Source organism: Mesoplodon mirus (assembly GCF_964341445.2).
Source record: "Mesoplodon mirus genome assembly, chromosome: 1".
Taxonomy (NCBI): Eukaryota; Metazoa; Chordata; class Mammalia; order Artiodactyla; family Ziphiidae; genus Mesoplodon; species Mesoplodon mirus.
In genome coordinates this window covers 3,703,255-3,721,056 of record NC_138976.1, presented here as the reverse complement: position 1 = coordinate 3,721,056, position 17,802 = coordinate 3,703,255, and the positions used below count along the sequence as shown (strand labels likewise).

Here is a 17,802-nt window from a genome sequence, read left to right as displayed (position 1 = left end):
GCCCCCACCTCAGGTGGGTGTCCTGTACCCTGAGCCCGAGGACATGAACAGACCCCCAGTGAGGACTCAAGGTCAGCCCTGGATGGGGGTGGCCACGCTCCTGGTCCCCAGGCACCACAGCCCCGAAGTGGCCTTAGTAGGGGACCACACGAGGTGCCTGGGTGGCAGGGCAACTGGGGAGCTCAGTGACCCCAGAAACTGCAGTTTGGGGACCAGCCTGTGCTGAGCCTCCAAAGAGGCTGACCCATCTCCCCAAGAACCTTCTCGGCCAGCCCGAGCCTGGCTACTCGTCAGTATCTAGAAGAGAAACGTGCCGCCTGTGGAGAGCAGGGACCAGACCTCAGGCTGGCCTTGCCCACCTCGTCCTCCTGCCCCCCAAGGACCGGCTCCCGACCATCAAGCCTCTAGGGGCCAGACCTGCAAGGGGGCATGGCTGGTGACAGCTGAGGAGGAGGGTGGCCTCTCACGAGGTGGTGGAGGGAGGGCCAGCTGACATCAACCCCACTGGCCACAGCATCCAGCACTTGAGGGCATTTCCCAGGTGTCAGGCCCTTTGCACACTCATCACATTTAATCCCCCCGATGCCTCACTTGATGTGGCGAAAGCCAGGCGGGGAGCTCAGCCCCGTCAGTAGCCAGGAAGAGGCAGCCGGGGCAGGGATTTGAACCCTGGCCCGTGACAGTCATGTGCCGTGGAGACACACCTAGGCCTCGCTCCACCGGTGGCTGCCACGGTCACAGCCTCAAAGTGCAGTTCAGCCCCTGGTCACACACATGCTAGAGGGAGGGAGACCAGAGACAGAACAGGCTTCCTCAGGTCACACAGCCAGAGGGGGGCGGGGGGGCGGGGAGTGGCAGTTCCCTCGCACCCGCACCTCTCCACTGAGAGGGGATTGGTCGGGGCTCCTGCCACAGGATGGCCAGGGCACCCACAGGCCTGGGGTCAGCTACGACAACCAGGCCTGGGAAGCACCATGCTGACCAGGCTGGCCAGCGTCCTCCTGGAGCCCTGGGCACGGGCACTCCCCTGGCACCCTGTCAGAAGACACAATCGTGGCAGCCACGGCCTGTCCGGCTCTGACGCAGTACCAGGCGCCACGGGGACTGCTTGTCAGGCCGCCTGTCTCTTTCGGTCCTCACCAGAAGCCTAAGCGGGGCAACTGGCATCAAGTCCAGATAAGGAAACCAAGGCCCAGGGAACGAGAGCACGTCTAGGGCTGCGAGGGGCTGAGCTGGCCTTCCAGCCCAGCTCTCTTCCCTCCAGAGCCCAAGCTCTGGACCAGCATGGGCGACGCTGCCCCTTGGGTCAAAAGGACAACATCATGCCTCCCTCGAGCCCGCAGAGCTGGCTGTGCCGGCATCCGGGGGCTCCCTGGGGAGGAGAGGAAAACGCCGGGCAACACGTACTCCCTGAGCTCCCAGAATGCAGGCCCCTGTGCTGGGTGCCCTCGCCCTGCTCACCAAGCACCCTTCTGGAGATCACGGGCTCACCCCCTCCCCCGCCCCCAGCTACAGCTGGTCAGGGGATGGAAACCGGAGGCTGCTCAAAGGTCTGCTTCTCCTGCACTGGGCTGCAGGTTTCAACTCCCACCTCCTCAGAACTGGGTTGGGGACAGTGGCTTCACTGGAGCCACGTGTCCAGGAACGCGGCACTTCTGGGCCTGAGAGGCCGGACGCCGAGCCTGAGGCGGGGCGGACACAGCACGGTGCCACACTGTGAGGGCCTTATAGGCAGCCAGCCCTCCACTGCCTGGGTAACACCTCCCCAAACCACCCCCACTGGCCTGCTTGGAGGCTGCAGGTGACCAGTGCTAAGTCTCCTCCAAACCCTCCTCACCAGCAGTGAGGAAGGGCCTGGAAACGGCTAACTTCCAGGCTGAGGATGGGGCCCCAGTCCTGCCTGCCAGCGGTCTAACACCTCCCAGCACTGAGCCCCGACCCGCTCCTGCCCCAGGGCCATCCCGGAGCCGCTGGGGAAACAGCTCAGAGTGCCCAGTCCGGAGAAGTCCTCCCCACCAGAGAAGGAACAAGGACCCAGTACCAGCCAGCCTGGCCCCTGAGGAGTAAAGCAAGAGGGGAACCCAAGAGTCCATGGGGGCCCAGCAGGTGGCAACCGGTCAGGCCCTTCGTGAACTTGACAGGCTGTGCAGCTGCTGGAGGCTGCCCCCTTGGAGCCTGCCAGGAAGCCTGGCTGGAAGATGACAGTACACAGACTTACACACACACACACACACCCCACCCCACCACATCCCCCTCTCAGGTCATGCCTCTTGGCCTAAGGCTAATGAGCCCTGGGGGTTAGACTGGAGCCCTGCACACCGTGAGATCAAGAGACCAGACAACGGGGAAGGAGGCGGGGAGGCTGGAGGGAGACGTAACTCCCCTGCACATCTCTGCTCTGCCCGAGGATCCGAGAAGGCTTCCTCATTTCATTCCACCCACATACACTGCGCTCAGGGCTTGCAGGCTCCCTGCCTGGGTGGGAATCCCGCCCCTGCCACTTACTGGCTCTGTGAGTTTGTGCAATCTAGCACCTCGGTTGTTCCATCTGTTAAATGGACGATGGATGATCCTGACCCCCAAGACATAATGCATGCAAACTCCTCAGCACACGGCCTCCCACCAATTGCTGGCTCATATTAGCTATTATTTAAAACCTTTAGGGTCCAGCTGTGGGCTTGTTTCTTCCTTGAAGCTCTCCCCAGTGTCTTGTGGCCCAAAGCACTTTCACCTTCCTCTGGCCTATAAGCACCCCTACCCTTCACCAAGCATGGGGACTTCTGGGCTGCCTGGGCCTGGTTCCGTTCCCCTAAGAGCTCCGCCATCCTCCTGGGGCATGTGTAATTGTCTCGCTGCGAGGTAGCCTGCTCTGATCCCTGTGGGCCCTCGCACACAACAGGCGCCCAGCACAGAACACGGCCCAGCTTCAAATCCTGGCTGCGTCCTCGCTGGCTGCATGTACATTTCGTTCAGGGACTTCACTTCTCTGAGCTCCAGTCTCCTACAAAGTGGGGTCGGCACCTACTCGGGAGGGTTGGTCAAAGCCAGCTGGAACGAGGGGGTGGTGTCTGCAGACAGTAGGTGCTGTGGACTCCAGGATTCCTCCTGCCTGGCTGAGGCAGTATCCTGCACGGAGGCAGGGGCGTGGGCCCAGTGACCTCCAGAAAGCACAGAACTGCGCAGGCCGAGCTGGGTCAGCAGTGGCCTGGCTTAGAAGGACGATGATGAGCAGATGCCCAGATGTGTGAGGACATCTGGCAGCCCAGAGAGGGAAGGGCGGGGTGGAGACTTGTTAAGGAAAGGGGGGGACTGGGGAAGGAAACAGAAACTGCCTAGTGGTTTCCAGACAGGACAGGGACCACGAGCAGCCGCTTCAGCTCTGGCAGGCCCCAGCGACCAGGAAATCGGCCCCAGGATCGGGGGGGGGGGGCGGGGGTGTTGGCAGGAGGGACAGGGACTTCCCCACCCCCTCCCCCAGCTCATGGTAAATGGTCATTGTGTTTGGTTTCCGGCAGTGGCCTCCTCTCCTGCCAGGACCCTGGTTTTCCTGCCCCAGCCAGAAGCTTCCCCTTTGATTTCTAAATAGCAGCCACGGCCTGGATCTCAGTGCTGGGGCCAGTGAGGACGAGGAGGAGGGAGAGGGGGAGAGGGGGAAAAAGAGGGAGAGGGAGAGAAGGCAGACCCTTGGGCAGGGGTAGGGCTCAGCTCTGCGTCTCCCTCGGTTCCTCAGGGATACAGACGGACAGACAGAGGGAGGGAGGGAGGGAGAGAAGCAGCTGAGCGGCCCACCCCTGCGAGCACGCAGGCCTGGACCCTCCAGCACACAAAGCCCGAGGAGCTGCCAGACATAATGAAAGTCAGATTAGTGCTGGGCTGGTGTCAGGCCGCCCACCCCCACCCTCCCAGGGGTCTCGCTCCAGCCACTAATGAAGACCAGAGCTGTGGGTGGATGAGGGTCGGGGAGTGTGCCTGGCCGGGCCACCGGCCAAGCTCAGCAATAAAGGGTCTCCCCGGCCCGAGGTTCTCCCACCAAGAGCTCCCTCCACCCCCTGCCTTCCCCCCACTCTGGGCAGGGAGATGCGCTTTATCCTTGGGTAAATATGCATCCCGGCCCCGTCTAGGCACTGGGGACACACAGAGGCACAAGACCCAGGCTGGCAATTACAACTTAGCCGGGCCTAAAGTGACGAAGCGGGGATACCAAGGGGCCCTCTCCAGCACGGGGGCTCAGGAACCCCGCTGAGCCCTCTGACCCAGGAATGGCCTCTGTCCAGACCCCAACCCTGGATTCTGCCACCCTGGCCGCAGGGAGTCGGAGGCTGGTGCACAGTCAGGTAGGAGGAGGGGGGGCACTCCCCCCCGCCCGCCGCTGCCCAGAGCACGCTAGACAGGAGTCCAGCCCTCACCTAGTTCCTCCAACCACATGCATGATAGGCACACCCCGGTTCTGAATCCTCCCAAATCCTTACAGATTCAGGGTGTCGGCGCATTTTCTAATCAAGAAGTGAGTCACCCCTCCACCTGAGAGGCCCTTGTCCCAACCTACCCGCCTGGACACCGGGCCCCACAGGTTGGAAGGCCTGTCTCCCCATTCCCCCGCTTTGAGCAGCCCGGAACATTGGAGTCCACTTCTGCCCCCAACGGGGGCTGTCTGGAAGGCCACTGTGCTCCCAACCGCCTCTGAGGATTCTAGAAGATTGCCGCCCTAATCACTAGTTCACCACCTGCATTTCGAAGCCAAACTGCCTAAGCCGGCCCCGACCTCGCCACAGGGACGAAATACGGCCCAGCCCTGCTGTAGGGAAAGGCACAGACGCAAACAGACAGCGACTGCCCGCGGGAGCAAGTCTACCTGGGCTGCAGGGGCGCGGGAGTGGCACACCTGGGCTCGGTGAGGTCACGCACTGGGACGGATAGAGGGGGGCACGAAGACCCGGTTCTGGTCCCGAAACTGTTGGACCGGCTGGCGGCAGCCCCTCCGCCCACCTGGCTGCCTTGGGGTTGGCGCAAGGAGGGGGATTTCTGCGGAAGGACCCTCCCCCCGCAACCTCCGGACTGGGGGTGGTGACCACCACCACTGGAGGTGGGTGACTCACTAAGGACGCTGGGCCCCCACCCACTCCTCGCTCGGCCGAGCGCCGGGCCGGCCTGGCTCACCCACCTCTAAGCGCGGCAGGTCGGGGTCGAGCTGCGTGAAACTGTGCAGCACCACGGGGCAGCTGTCGGGGCCGCCCACCTCCAGGCGCACGGCGTCCCACACGCTGCGGCTCCGCCGGGAGCCCGGAAACAGCGGCTCGGCGCCGCCCGCAGGCCCGGCCGCCTCGGCCCACATGCGCTGCACCATGGGCGGCTCGCAGCGGCGCGGGCGGCCGGCCGGGCCGCGGGACCCGGGGCGGCGCGGGCGCGGGGCCGGCCCGGCGCGCGGCGGCGGCGGCGGCGGCGGCCCGCGCGGCTCGGCCCTGCCTGTGCTCTGCGCCCGCGGCCCGGCCCCGCTGAGGTCAAGCCGGGGGCGGGGCCGGCTGGCCAGGGGCGGGGCTCGGGAGGCGGGGCCTGCGGCGTGGAGGGGCGGGGCCAGGATAGGTGGGGGCCAGAGACGCCGGAGGGGAGTGTGTACGCCTGTGCGCGCGCAGCCCCGCTGGAGTGATGGCGGCTTGTGTCTTAGGGGGTGTTCGTGCGGCGTGTGTCGTGGGGCTGCGGGTACCACGGTTAGGCCCTTTGTGTGGGTGCGTGCACGGGCCCAGCGCACGGGTTGTGTAGCTGTGTGACTTGTGTAAGTGTCGACGTGTGGCCAAGCAGTGGGTCTCCACCTCCCTTAAATTCCAGTTAAGCCCCTCCCTAGCTCTGTGGCCTCGGACAAGTTGCTTAACCTCTCTGAGCCTCAGTTTCGTCACCCGAGAGGCTCACAGTGGGTAACTGACATATATAGCACTCACGCTGCCGATGCCTGTGCCTCGCTGTGTGCTCCCGCGTCCTGGAACCGGGTCCTCAGTGCACGCGTGCATTTGGAAGTCCTGAGGGTTGGGGTGTGTATTTGGTGCGGGGGGGGGGAGGGGCCTCTGCCTGCACTGTCTCGGCCCTAAGGCCACCCTGAGGAGGTACCGGCAGAAGGGAGGCAGCAGAGGAGGGGCAGTTGGGGGAAAGGGGGAGAACCCAGACCAGGCATCACCAGGTGGGGCCTGCGCTCAAGCGTGAGGAGGGGTCCGAAGAGACAAATGCCAGCTGGGCACCTGCCACTGGTCTGGTCACCTGGGGCCACTGACTGGTGGCTTGAGTGCTCAAGGTCTCAGGGCAGCCTTCAGGGTGGATGTGAGGATGCTGAGGGCTGGGGAGGAAGCAGGGCTAGGGAGCGTCAGCTGCACTTTCTAGAAGCCAGTGAGGACACAAGTAGACAGATGAATGAATGGGACCCTCCCTCACACCAGCACACTGCCCAGGCCTGCACCGGCCTCAGCCCTCAGCCCTCACAGAGGCCTGCAGTTGCTGTCAGCAACCCCGGCAGTGCCACCAACCTCCCAAGAGCTGGTTCCATACCACTGGGCCTCAGTTTCCCATCTGTAAAATGAGAGGGCAGGTCCAGACTACTCATTCCATAAGCATACCTGGTGCACCCACTGTGTGCCAGGCCTCAGATACCCATGGACGGTGGGGGCCCAGCAGCTCCCACCCACTTGCGTGCCCATGTGGGCAGCTTGAGCACCTGCCGGATGGTTCTCCATCAGGCACAAGGCAAGGCCTTGACAAAGACGCACGGAAAACAACTTGGTGATTTCTATTAAAGGCATTAAAAACGCTCATGCCGGGCTTCCCTGGTGGCGCAGTGGTTGAGAATCTGCCTGCTAATGCAGGGGACACGGGTTCGAGCCCTGGTCTGGGAAGATCCCACATGCCGCGGAGCAACTGGGCCCGTGAGCCACAACTACTGAGCCTGCCCGTCTGGAGCCTGTGCTCCGCAACAAGAGAGGCCGCGACAGTGAGAGGCCCGCGCACCACGATGAAGAGTGGCCCCCGCTCGCTGCAACTAGAGAAAGCCCATGCACAGAAATGAAGACCCAACCCAACCAAAATAAATAAATAAATAAATAAATAATTTTTTTAAAAAAGCTCATGCTATGAAAAAGAATGTGTATATGCATAATGGAATCACTTTGCCGTACATCAGAAATTAACACAACATAAATCAACTCTGCTTCAGTAAAATAAATTTGGGGAAAAAAAACAAACGCTCATGGCTTTGATTCGACAACCCACTCTTGGGAATTAACCCTAAGGAAGTATTCAGAGATGTGGGTGTGGATTTCTGTACAGCGATGTTTATGGAAACCTCAATTACAACTCTACCAAAGGAATCAACTCAAACACCCTATTCAGGGGCTTCCCTGGTGGCGCAGTGGTTGGGAGTCCGCCTGCCGATGCAGGGGACGCGGGTTTGTGCACCGGTCTGAGAAGATCCCACACGCTGTGGAGCGGCTGGGCCCGTGAGCCGTGGCCGCTGAGCCTGCGTGTCCGGAGCCTGTGCTCCGCAGTGGGAGAGGCCACAACAGTGAGAGGCCCGCGTACCGCAAGAAAAAAAACAAAAAAACACCCTATGCTGACTTACTGTCAGGACCCCGTGTGCCATTACCTACCACAGGAGGACAACGATACAGGGAGATGCTTGGCTATAACTGTAAAGTCAGAAAACCATGATGCAGAGCATGCTTTTAGAAGCTGACATTCCACGCGTGCCACGCGTGCATGTGACTAGAGGGACCTACTTTACAAAAGGAATGGTGGCTATTTCTGGGCAGTGCTATACATTGTTTTCTTTTTACTTCTCAGAATTTGCTAATTTTTCTAAACTATTTTAGTGATCACACACACATGATAATAAACGCTGGGTTTTGTTGGTTGTTTTCATTTTAAAAGCAAGATGGGTAGATTTGGCTGGGGGTGGAGACCCCTAGGAGGCTGTTGAGGAAGCCCCAGGGGAGGGTGAGGTGGGTGGGACATATTTAGAGGAATGAGGTCTTCAAAGAGCAAGACAGGGGTGACCTGGACACTGGACACGGCCTGGGGCTAGAAGCTTCTCTTCCCACACTCCTCCTCCTGGGGCCAAGCTCTCAGTGCCCGGAGAGCCTAGCACCTGCCTGTTCTCACCTTATCTCTTTTCTCTGCTCCCTTTATCTCTTTCTCCCAGGGAGGGGCCTGGGAAGCAAGCTCGTGCCCATTTTACAGCTGGGGAAAGGGGCCCATGGAGGCCAAGTGACTCCTGAGTGCACCAAGGTCACTACCTCTCTGACCTTGAAGGTCAAGGGGGCCGGGGTTAGGGGGACCCAAGCAGGCTGGGGAGGTGAGGACTGGGGAGTTCCATCAGGACACAACACACCAACACAGTCGGCCCGGCTTCCTCCCATCCGACTACCTGGACATGGAGGGGGCGGTGTGGGAGGGGGTCCCTCTGGTTGGTGTCTGTCTGGTTGGTGCCTGTCCCCCTCCCTTCCTGGGTCCTGGCAAGCTTGTTTGCAGCTCCAGCTGCATGAACGTGTGCGCGCACACACGCACACACCCTTAGTTCCCAGAGGGGCAGGGTAGCACAGAAGCCAGGTTCTGGCACTGAAATACCTGGGTTTAAAGCCCAGCTCCACCCCTTTCTTACTGTGTGACCCTCCCTCCCTGCCAATGCCACCCACCCCTCAGCCCTTGGCCCCCCAAGAGTCACCTGATCTCCAAGGCACAGTTTTCTCCTGGTTAGCAAAGGGAAGACAGCACAGGTAAAGCACCTCACCAGGGACTGCAACTCACTGAGGCCCTCAAGCACGTCCCCTCATGATCCTCCCCCAAAGCTGTGGGGTAGATCTCTTCCCTAGGGCAAAAGAGAGGGGGCCAGGACAGTAGGTGCCACCTGATGGATAAACACAGAGCCACCCACGAAGTGCCCTTGCCAAAAACCTAACCAGAATCCAACCAGGCCTCTGCATGGAACAACCTTTTGGGGGAATGACAGGGCACAGAAGAACATGTTAAACACATATAAGGATGCACCCCACAAATTCCAGACTCTGGAAATCTTCACAGGACAAACCACCCAGTTTCAACGAATACATTTCAGGGGAAAACACAAAGGGAAAGCTAGATTAAAATAAAGGTGGGACAGGGACTTCCCTGGTGGTCCAGTGTGTAAGACTCCAAGCTCCCAATGCAGGGGGCCCGGGTTCGATCCCTGGTCGAGGAACTAGATGCTGCATGCATGCCGCAACTAAGAAGCCCGCGTGCCACGACTAAGACCCAGCGCAGCCAAAATAAATAAATAAATAAATATTTTAAAAAATAAATAAAATAAAGGTGGGACATACGACCAAATGCAACGTGCGGATTCTGGATTGTGATTTGAACAGGGCAACTGTTTTAAAAAAAGAAAGAAAGAAAAAAAAGAAAACCCTGAGGAACAATTGGGATTATTTGAACACTACTGGATATCTGATGAAAGCCAGATGATAGACATCATTTTTTGGGTGCGCTCACAGGATTTTAGTCGCTATTAGAGTAACGTACTAAAATATTGACGGATGGGGCTTCCCTGGTGGCGCAGTGGTTGAGAGTCTGCCTGCCGATGCAGGGGACACGGGTTCGTGCCCCGGTCCGGGAAGATCCCACGTGCTGCAGAGCGGCTGGGCCCGTGAGCCATGGCCGCTGAGCCTGCGCGTCCGGAGCCTGTGCTCCACAACAGGAGAAGCCACAACAGTGAGAGGCCCGCGTATCGCAAATAAATAAATAAATAAATATTGATGGATGGAATGATGTGCCTGAGATTTGTGTCAATATCGTTTGCTGTGGGGAAGGCGGGCAGGACACGGGGCCAGTAAGAGAAGCAGCAGCAGCAAGGGTGGCCCCGCACTTGGTGATCATGAACGCTGCGTGCCTTTATGCCATTTTCCCCACTTTTGTGTCTTTCTGGAATTTTCCATAATAGAAGTTAAAAAAGAAAAAGGACACAGTTTGAGACTTATCCCCTAATGCTGCTGAGGCTCCCAGTAGCCCTGGAGGGAGGGGAACAACCTCCAGACCCGGGGCCAGCGCAGTGACCACGACCCCACCTTCACCATTTCCCAGGTTCCTCGCTCCACACCCAAGGGGGACTCACAGCATATCCTTACAACACAAGGGGCCCGAGGCAGTGGGCAGCTGGGAAACTGACTCATGCAGCTCAGATGGGGCTGTAGGCAAACCCAGGGACCTCAGGCAAGCCTGAAATCGAGTCTATGCTAAGCCGGGCGCTTGGAGGGTCTGCTGGGAGGGAGAGCGAGCACTAAGCACTGTCCAGCCTTTCCCTGGAGAGGGCATCTGTCCTTCCCTGGGGGTCACAAGGAGCCCTGGACGACATCGCCATACAGACTGTTCCTGTAGGCAGGATGCTCCTCGCACAGGAAGCTCAAAAGACGGGTCTCTAGCTGACAGCTGGGAAGAGAACCAGGCCAAATCTAGCCCACGTGTGTTTTGGTTGGCTTGCAGAGTGTTTTTCAATTTTTAAGCCAACAGTAAAAGGTCAGGTGATTTCATATAAAAATCCACATTTCTGGCTGCTCCTGTAACTTCGGACAACCCAGCCGCACCGGGTCTGTGTTCCCACGCAACAGGAGACCGGGCGGAGGCTGACAGGCAGCTGTCCTCTCCAGCCGGGCCATCTGCTTGTGGGTTTGCCGCAGACCCCACTGGGCCTCCCATCACTCCCTGGCTCAGAGGCCCCTGAGTAGCCACCTCCGGTTTAAGGGAAAGGTGTGCTCAGGCCAAACCTCTGGGGCCCCTTTTCCTACCCGCTGTCATCTGATCATTGGTCCCCCCTGATGCACAGCAACCAGAGGGGTCTTGACCCTTCGAAGCCCCCCAGCCCCTCGCCCTCAGACAAAAGACCAATTGCTTGGTGCAACCCCAGCTTGCATCTCTGGGGTCCTCTCTCACCACGCCCAGGGAGGCTCACACAGAACAGCTGCGGTCCTCAGAGCCTTGAGCCAGCCCCTCTCTGCCTGGCCCATGCTTCCCACTTCCCACCCACCACTTTGCCCAGCACAAGGTCCCAGGGAATGGGGTTTGGGCCCAGGGTGCAACTCTGGGGAAGCCCGCCAGGTGCACGGTGGCTCAGCACGAGAACCAATTCAAGGAAATGTCCAGATGACAAGAGCCTTGGCCATCACCTCCTCCAGCCTGGGCTCGGCCAAGGTGATGGAGGAAGCTGGTGGCCCAATAAGGAACAGGTACCTGGACTTGGATCAGGCCTTTGTGGAAAACCTTTCACCTCTCACTGGGCAGGTGGAGGTCACCAGGCCTGTCTGTCGTTTCTGGTCTATATTTAGAGCCTGGGGAGGTCATGGATGGGGTGTGGCCTGGCCAGGCTCCTCAGTCATTTCCCTGACCTGATGTCACCATTCCTGGCTGCCTGAGTCCTGGGGTAGCCCTCTGTGGGCGGGTGAGCCCACACCTTGGCAGGAGGTGATGCACCTGGGCTGAGCGTGGGAGCTGCTGGCACAGAGAGTGGACCCAGTTTGGCCCCACCTCCTCTGCCACTGGCCCCTGAGACCGCCTCCTCCTCTTTGGCCTCACAGGCTGGAGGCGAAGCTCAGAAATGGTCAGGAGGCGGGAAATGAAGCTTCCAAACATCTAGGAGACCATCCTGGGTGGAGGGGTTTCACATCATCATCACCCCAAATCTCTGACCTCACAGGGCGTTGCTGTCCCAGGGTGACCAGAACAAAGATGAGTCAATGCCCGGAGCCGTGGAAATGGCTCAGGACGAGGATGCCAGGCGTTCCAGATCAGCTATGAGCTCTCGCCGTGCGGCCTCCCTGTCCTCCCCTGGAGATGGGTGTGCATGGCCCTGACTCTAACTCTTGGGACGCTAAGGGGGGCACTCGGAGGGGCACATGTGTGATCCAGGGTCACAGAGTGAGACCAGGAGCCACTCTGATGACTGTCCTCCACTCCCAGAGCGCTCAGGGCCCAGCACCCTGAGGGGTCCCTGACGTCCCCAAAGGCCACCAATCCAACGTGAGACGAGCCCGAGGTGGGAGTGCAGGGGAGGAGAGAGGAAGAGAAACAGAAGGGACACAAACACGTGGAAACTGAGCCTGAAACATGAGAATAACGGAGGGGAAGGTCAGAAAGGGAGGGGTCCCGTCCCTCGCAGGGACCACGCCGGTGGAGCGTTGGGCAAACACGACCAAGGAGTGGGCCTGTAGGTTTGGGAAACTCTTAAAATGTAGAGCCTAGGTTTGTGTTCAAGTCCCTGCTATGCACCTTCCTAGCCTCAGTTCCGTCTCCCTGAGCCTCAGTTTCTCCATCAGTGAGAGGGGGATAATAATAATAATAGTAGTAGAAATACCACTACCACTTGGCTCTCAGGAAAGCAGATGATGAAACAATGCACAAGCGCTCTTTGTAATCTGAGAAGCTTCACATGAACTCACGGAGCTGCTAGGACAAGCCGCAGCCACCCTAACCCGCCTGGGCATGGAGCAGGTAGACAGGCTGGCCAGGTGGGCAGACACGGGTACCAGGGTAACCGCCACCCCCACCCCCCGCCGCCTCCTCTTTCACACCCAGAATGGGAGATGGAGCCTCCCCGGGCAGCTTCCAGTCAAACTTCTTCAACCAGTTCTGACGGGAGGGGAGGAAGTCAAGGGCCCTGGCCGTGGCCTAGCCAGCCTCTCAGCAGAGGCACCGATTGCCCGGGAAACTCACCTCGGTGGCCGGTGCCGGCAGAGGTGTCTTCGGCCAAGGTGTGGGGCTTTGGAGAGCAGCACGGCGGGCGACGGCCCTCCGTCTGGTGGTCACCCCAGAGACACAGGCGAGGAACACCCAACCCTTCCTGCCTCTGGGCTCGGCAGGCCTGGCTTCCTGGGCTCGGCAGGCCTGGCTTCCTGAGCCATCATGGGGAGCCAGGCTGGGGCTGGGCTCCCAGGGAGGCTCTCTGCCAGTCTGTCTGCCCATCTGCCTGCCCCAGTGGAGTCGGGCGCCCGAGTGCCTAGGCCTGGTGTCACCTGCGTGGCTGTCATACCTGCTCCCGTGATGAGCAGGGTCAGGAATTCCCACTCTTACCAGGCAGACGGCCAGCCAAGGGTGTGTGGATGGGGCTGTGTCCTGAGCCGGGCCAGTAGCTGCAGCTCAGACCTGCTGTCTTAGGGTGGGCCCAGCTGTGTCCCCCAACACCCTGAGGTCCTGTCCCCATTCCCCCTGCATGGGGGGAAATCACCACCCAGAGTCAGAAAAGGTGGCGAGTACATGTCACAGAGGTCAAAGCAGCTTGGCCAGTGAGGCCCCCAGGCAGGTGTGAGCCCTGCCAGGCCCTGTGGAGGGTGCGCAGGAGACCCCGCTTTCTCTGAGCCACCATCTAATTTCGGAAGCCTTCCCTGCCACTCAGCCCTCGGAGCTCCTCCACCCCTGGCACCCAGACATGGGATTTAATTTTAAACTGCGGGGACCAGCCTAGGGTTGGCAACTGTTTATTTTGCCAAGTAGGGCAGTAAAAAAAAAAAAAAAAAAAAAAAAGAATGCCACCACTATCATTACCATCGTTTCAGAAAAGACCCCACCAAAAGTAACAAGGAGGGCACACGATCAGAAAAATAGATAATTGTTAAATGAATACATCTGGCTTTAAAGAAAACTCACGACCTTGTCTCCATTTTTCTCATTTTGCTGCAAACCAGACACTGTACGCCATGGGATGAGTCCAACCCACACATGTGACAAATGGAAAAACTGAGGCCCCGGGGAGCAAAGACTTGCCCAAGATGTCACAGGGAGAATCCGGGTCCTGTGTCTGTGTGCACCTCTGCAGAGCCCACATACCCTCCCCTCATCAGCATTCAGAGCCCAGATCCCCAGACCCGGAGATGCCAGGACGACCCAGAGGCCAAGGGCTGCTTCCTTACCCTCCTCGGACCCTGGTGGGCAGCCGGCTGGGCCTGCAGGATTGCGGAGGCCGAGAGGAGCAGGGGGTGGACAGGCGGCCCGGAGCCGGCCCACAGGCACATCAGGCCCCGGGGCCCAGCATGCCGCCCTGACGCCGAGCCCCGCCAGCACTTGCTCTGCTTCTCTGAGCAAGTGTTTCACATCCTCTTCCGGTGGCTTTGTGGGGCGTAGGGGACCCAAGAGCAGGCAGCTCAGAGCCGGGGAACCGAGACCTGGTTCCCGCCCCCGCCTGGCACTGCCTCCCTTTGGGACTCGCAGGTTCCTCTTCTCTCTGAGCCTCAGTTTCCTGATGCGTTCTAGGAGGGGGGGGGTGTACAGGGGTTTTCAAAGTCAAATCCCCACCCCCCACCTCTGGGGCAGGAGAATTTCTTTCATGGAAGAAAGGATTCCCCGGACACAGGAGCCCCTAGGGTGGGGCTTCTCTCGGGGATGTGGGTGGACATCTGGAGGTGGGGGGTCTGAGTGGGAGGGGGTTCCAGGTGGACCTTGAGGCAGCCGCCTTCCTGCCTGCAGGTGCCCACCTCATGCCTGCACCCAGAGCGCAGCATGTTTCCCCGGCACTAAAATCCTTCCAAAGGCTTCTGTCCAACCCACAAAAGAATCCAAAGTCCTCCCTGCCCCCAGCCCCCTCCCACTCACTCGGCCCTGACTCACCCCATGCTCACCTCCACTCAGGCACTCCCTGCTTCTTCTCCCCAGCCACCTTAGCCCTTCTGTGCATGGTGGCTCTTAATCTGGACCTTTGGGAAACTGGGTGGGTTTGGGAGACTGGGCTCTCTATTAGCAGCTCTGGGACTCTGGGCCAGTGACTTAGTGGCCTCAGTTTCCTCATCTGTAAAATGGGCACAAGGACGCTGCAGGATTCAACAAGAACTCAGCACAGGCCTGGTTGGTGGCTGGCACTCGGGGGACCTGCACTCTGATCGCGTCCCATGGACATGGGCCTGGCATGTAATATACACTCAGTGAATGTTGGTGGAGTTGTCCCTACACCAGGGGTACTGTGGCCTGGCTCCACCTCCAAGAGCAAGCTCCAGATGGCAGTGTGAGGTCTGTTGGGTGCTCGGCATGCAGCCCTGCAACTGGATCCCAGTGGATAACTTGGAAATGTTTGTTGTCACCCTGGTCCGGCAGAGGGGAGGCCAAGAGGGCTGGCAGACACACTCTGGTCCACTTTCTCAAGGACAGGCTGGCATGGCAGGGCTCCCCCAGGTGCTCAATCTTGTTGGGGAGAAGCCCCGTGCAGGCTCCAGCAGGACATGGGTGAGGCAGGGGGCAGTAGAGTTCCGAGGAGGGAGACAGCCCTGTCCCCACAGGGGACAGACCCCACCCTTGGCCTCTCTCCCCTGTGTTGCCAGCTGACTGGCCATGTGACTTTGGGCACCCCTCGATGCGGTTTGGCTGCCCTGGACGTGGACCAGTGAGCTCTCCCTAGCCTTGGGGGCACTGGACGAAATGGGGGAGGGCCTTCCCTGAGCCATGGCCTCCTGGTCCCTGGGCCCAGCGCTGTGGCAGGGATGAGCGGGTGGGCCAGGGGATGGGAAAGCCTTTCCAACTGTGTGGACATACCTGGGGGTGGCAGAGAGCTTCAAGAGGCCTTTAGAAGAAGCGGGGGTGGGGTCACAGGAGCCAGTAGGGAGCCAGGCTGCCCAGTAAAGTGTGTCTGTGTATTAATGCCTTTGATTTGACAGGCATTTATTGAGCTCTTCCCGGGTACCAGGATCCGAGCCGGGTGGCACATCTCCCTCCCAGAGCTCCTGAGCACCAGACAAGCCTCCCTGGGCTCTTCTCCAATGACCCCAGGCCCCCGCACAGGTCAGCCTGGCCTCAGAGCCGTTTGGGCCATTCCTTTGTGAGCCAGGCCAGGCCCAGGCAGGGCTGGACCCGAGCAGTGGGCCCTGAGCTCTGGGAAGGCTGAGGGCCTGAGTCACAGCCAGGAGGTAGGACAGGACCAGCTGCAGGCAAGAAAGGCAGGAGCCCTGAGGAGGAGGGGCAAGGGGGGGAGAGGCGGGGCCCATCCACCCCTCCCCCCACCCGTGTAGGGGAGAGCAGAGGCGCCTTTGTTCCTTGCCGGCCTTGTGTCACCACATGGCCCACACCACCACTGTCACGGCCTGGAACGGAGACCGGCCACGGAGAGCCAGGGCTCTGAGGCTGGGACCAGTTAGGGGCGCTCCACCTGCAAACCACCCCCACCCCCGCCACTTCTCCACCTCCATTCCTGTGCCCCTATACTGTGCACGGAGCTCTGGGTGGGCATGGCCTCGGGGCACATTCACACCAGCCCTGAGATGCTACCTGGGCTTCCACGCTTGTCCCGGGACACCAAGGTCGCGTGACCTGCAAGTGGCGCTCTGCCCACGATGCAGGTAGCCCCGGGATAAGGCACCTGGTCAGCCACACACGAGCCCAGACATAGCAAAACCCCACTCGTGGACACACGTGTACGCACAGACGTGCACCCCGAATCAAGCCCTTTGGGCAGGGGAGGGATTCCAGGGGAGCTGCCTCCGGCATCTGGGGTCCTCTCACCCTCTTCAGACTCCTCTCACCCTCTTCAGACTCCGGGGGCGGGGACAGGGGGCAGGCCCTGGTGGCTGGGAAGCACACTGTTTGTAAACACCGCGTGGCTGTCGCTAGGAGCTGTGACTCAGAGCCAGAGTGGTGACTCCAATTCAAGCTGTTCACTCAGCACAACATCCTGTCCAGGAAGCAGGCGGGAGAGGCCCAGGGCCAGGCTTTCGTTCCTGTTTCCTACAGCCTCCTGACCTGACTTGGGGTCCTGCTGGGGGTGGGGACAGCCCGGTTCTCCTCCCTCTCATTTCTGGGAACCTGAGGCCCATCATCAAGTCGCTCATCACAGTCACCACCAGCCTGGCTCTGCTAGGTAGGGGTGATGCCGCAGCCATGCACGCCAGTGGCCCAGCCCCACAAGCTGGGAGAGGGGCTTAGGTCGGGGGGGGGGGGGAATTCATCTAAGGCAAATAGAAGCCTTGCAGGCAGAAGCAGCTACTGATGAGACAAAACACCTTTCCACCCAGCATTTGTGAAACAGACGAAGCCACGGTAACTACCTCTGCTGTAAAACAGAAAACCGAGGCCCAGAGAGGGCAAACAACTTGCTCACGGCTGCACAGATGGTCAGTGCCAACCCCAGGTATACGCCTGGGCCTGTCCGGTCCCCAGGGCAGCTTGCTTTCCTTCACTGTGCACTGGGTTAAAGTGGATTTGTTCCCGGCAGCACGGGCAGGTTTGGGGCTGCTGGGTCCCCATCAGCAGGGTGGGTGGTCTGTCCACTGTACGAGGCCCAGCTTGAGATTCTGACATCCATTTCCCTGTTCACCTCCCCCACCCCCAACTCCATGCCTAAACCGGAGTCAATGACCTCCCTAGTATTTCTGCTGTTCACTGATGTGGCAGTGTGGATATCATTTAATCGTCACAATGTGTGAGGCCGTTTTGCAGGTGAGCTTGGGGACAGAGCTCAGAGACGGCACTGAACTCACCCAAAGCCACACAGCAGTCTGGCTTGGAGGAGCTTTTTATAAGAGCCGAGGGAGAGTCTATCCTCGAGGTGCCCTTCCATGGGCAGGGGGTCCCTCTTTACAGGAAGGCCATCGGGGGCCAGAGCCTCAGAGTGACTTGGGGAAGGCCACACGCCCGAACCGGGAGGCTGTCCCCTTTTCCAGGCTGGGGAGACGGCAGAGCCACAGGGGGCATCTGCCAGGGGAGCTGGGAGGGAGAAAGACAGAGGGCCTGTGCTTATTTTGGCAGCTGAGGCTTGGCCCCGCCCCAGGCAGGACAGTAACCCAGCGGTCTGCTGCTCTGACTGCTGATTCACTGGCCACAGGGCTCCCC

General features: G+C 59.9%; 1 protein-coding gene across 8 annotated transcripts in view; it reads right to left on the bottom strand.

The window, feature by feature from the left end:
- The window catches only part of RALGDS (ral guanine nucleotide dissociation stimulator), a gene marked incomplete at its 5' end in the record, with an annotated part of 47,986 nt that overhangs the window by 18,918 nt on the left and 11,266 nt on the right, over positions 1-17,802 (bottom strand). For 7 of the 8 annotated variants that reach the window (XM_082628655.1, XM_082628657.1, XM_082628658.1 and 4 more), the window contains one exon: positions 5,162-5,344. The exons of the other annotated variant lie outside the window; for it this stretch is intronic. In XM_082628655.1, the coding sequence (XP_082484781.1) occupies positions 5,162-5,344 (183 nt within the window). Of the gene's footprint in view, positions 1-5,161; positions 5,345-17,802 lie in introns of those variants that run through there. 8 annotated transcript variants of the gene reach the window in all.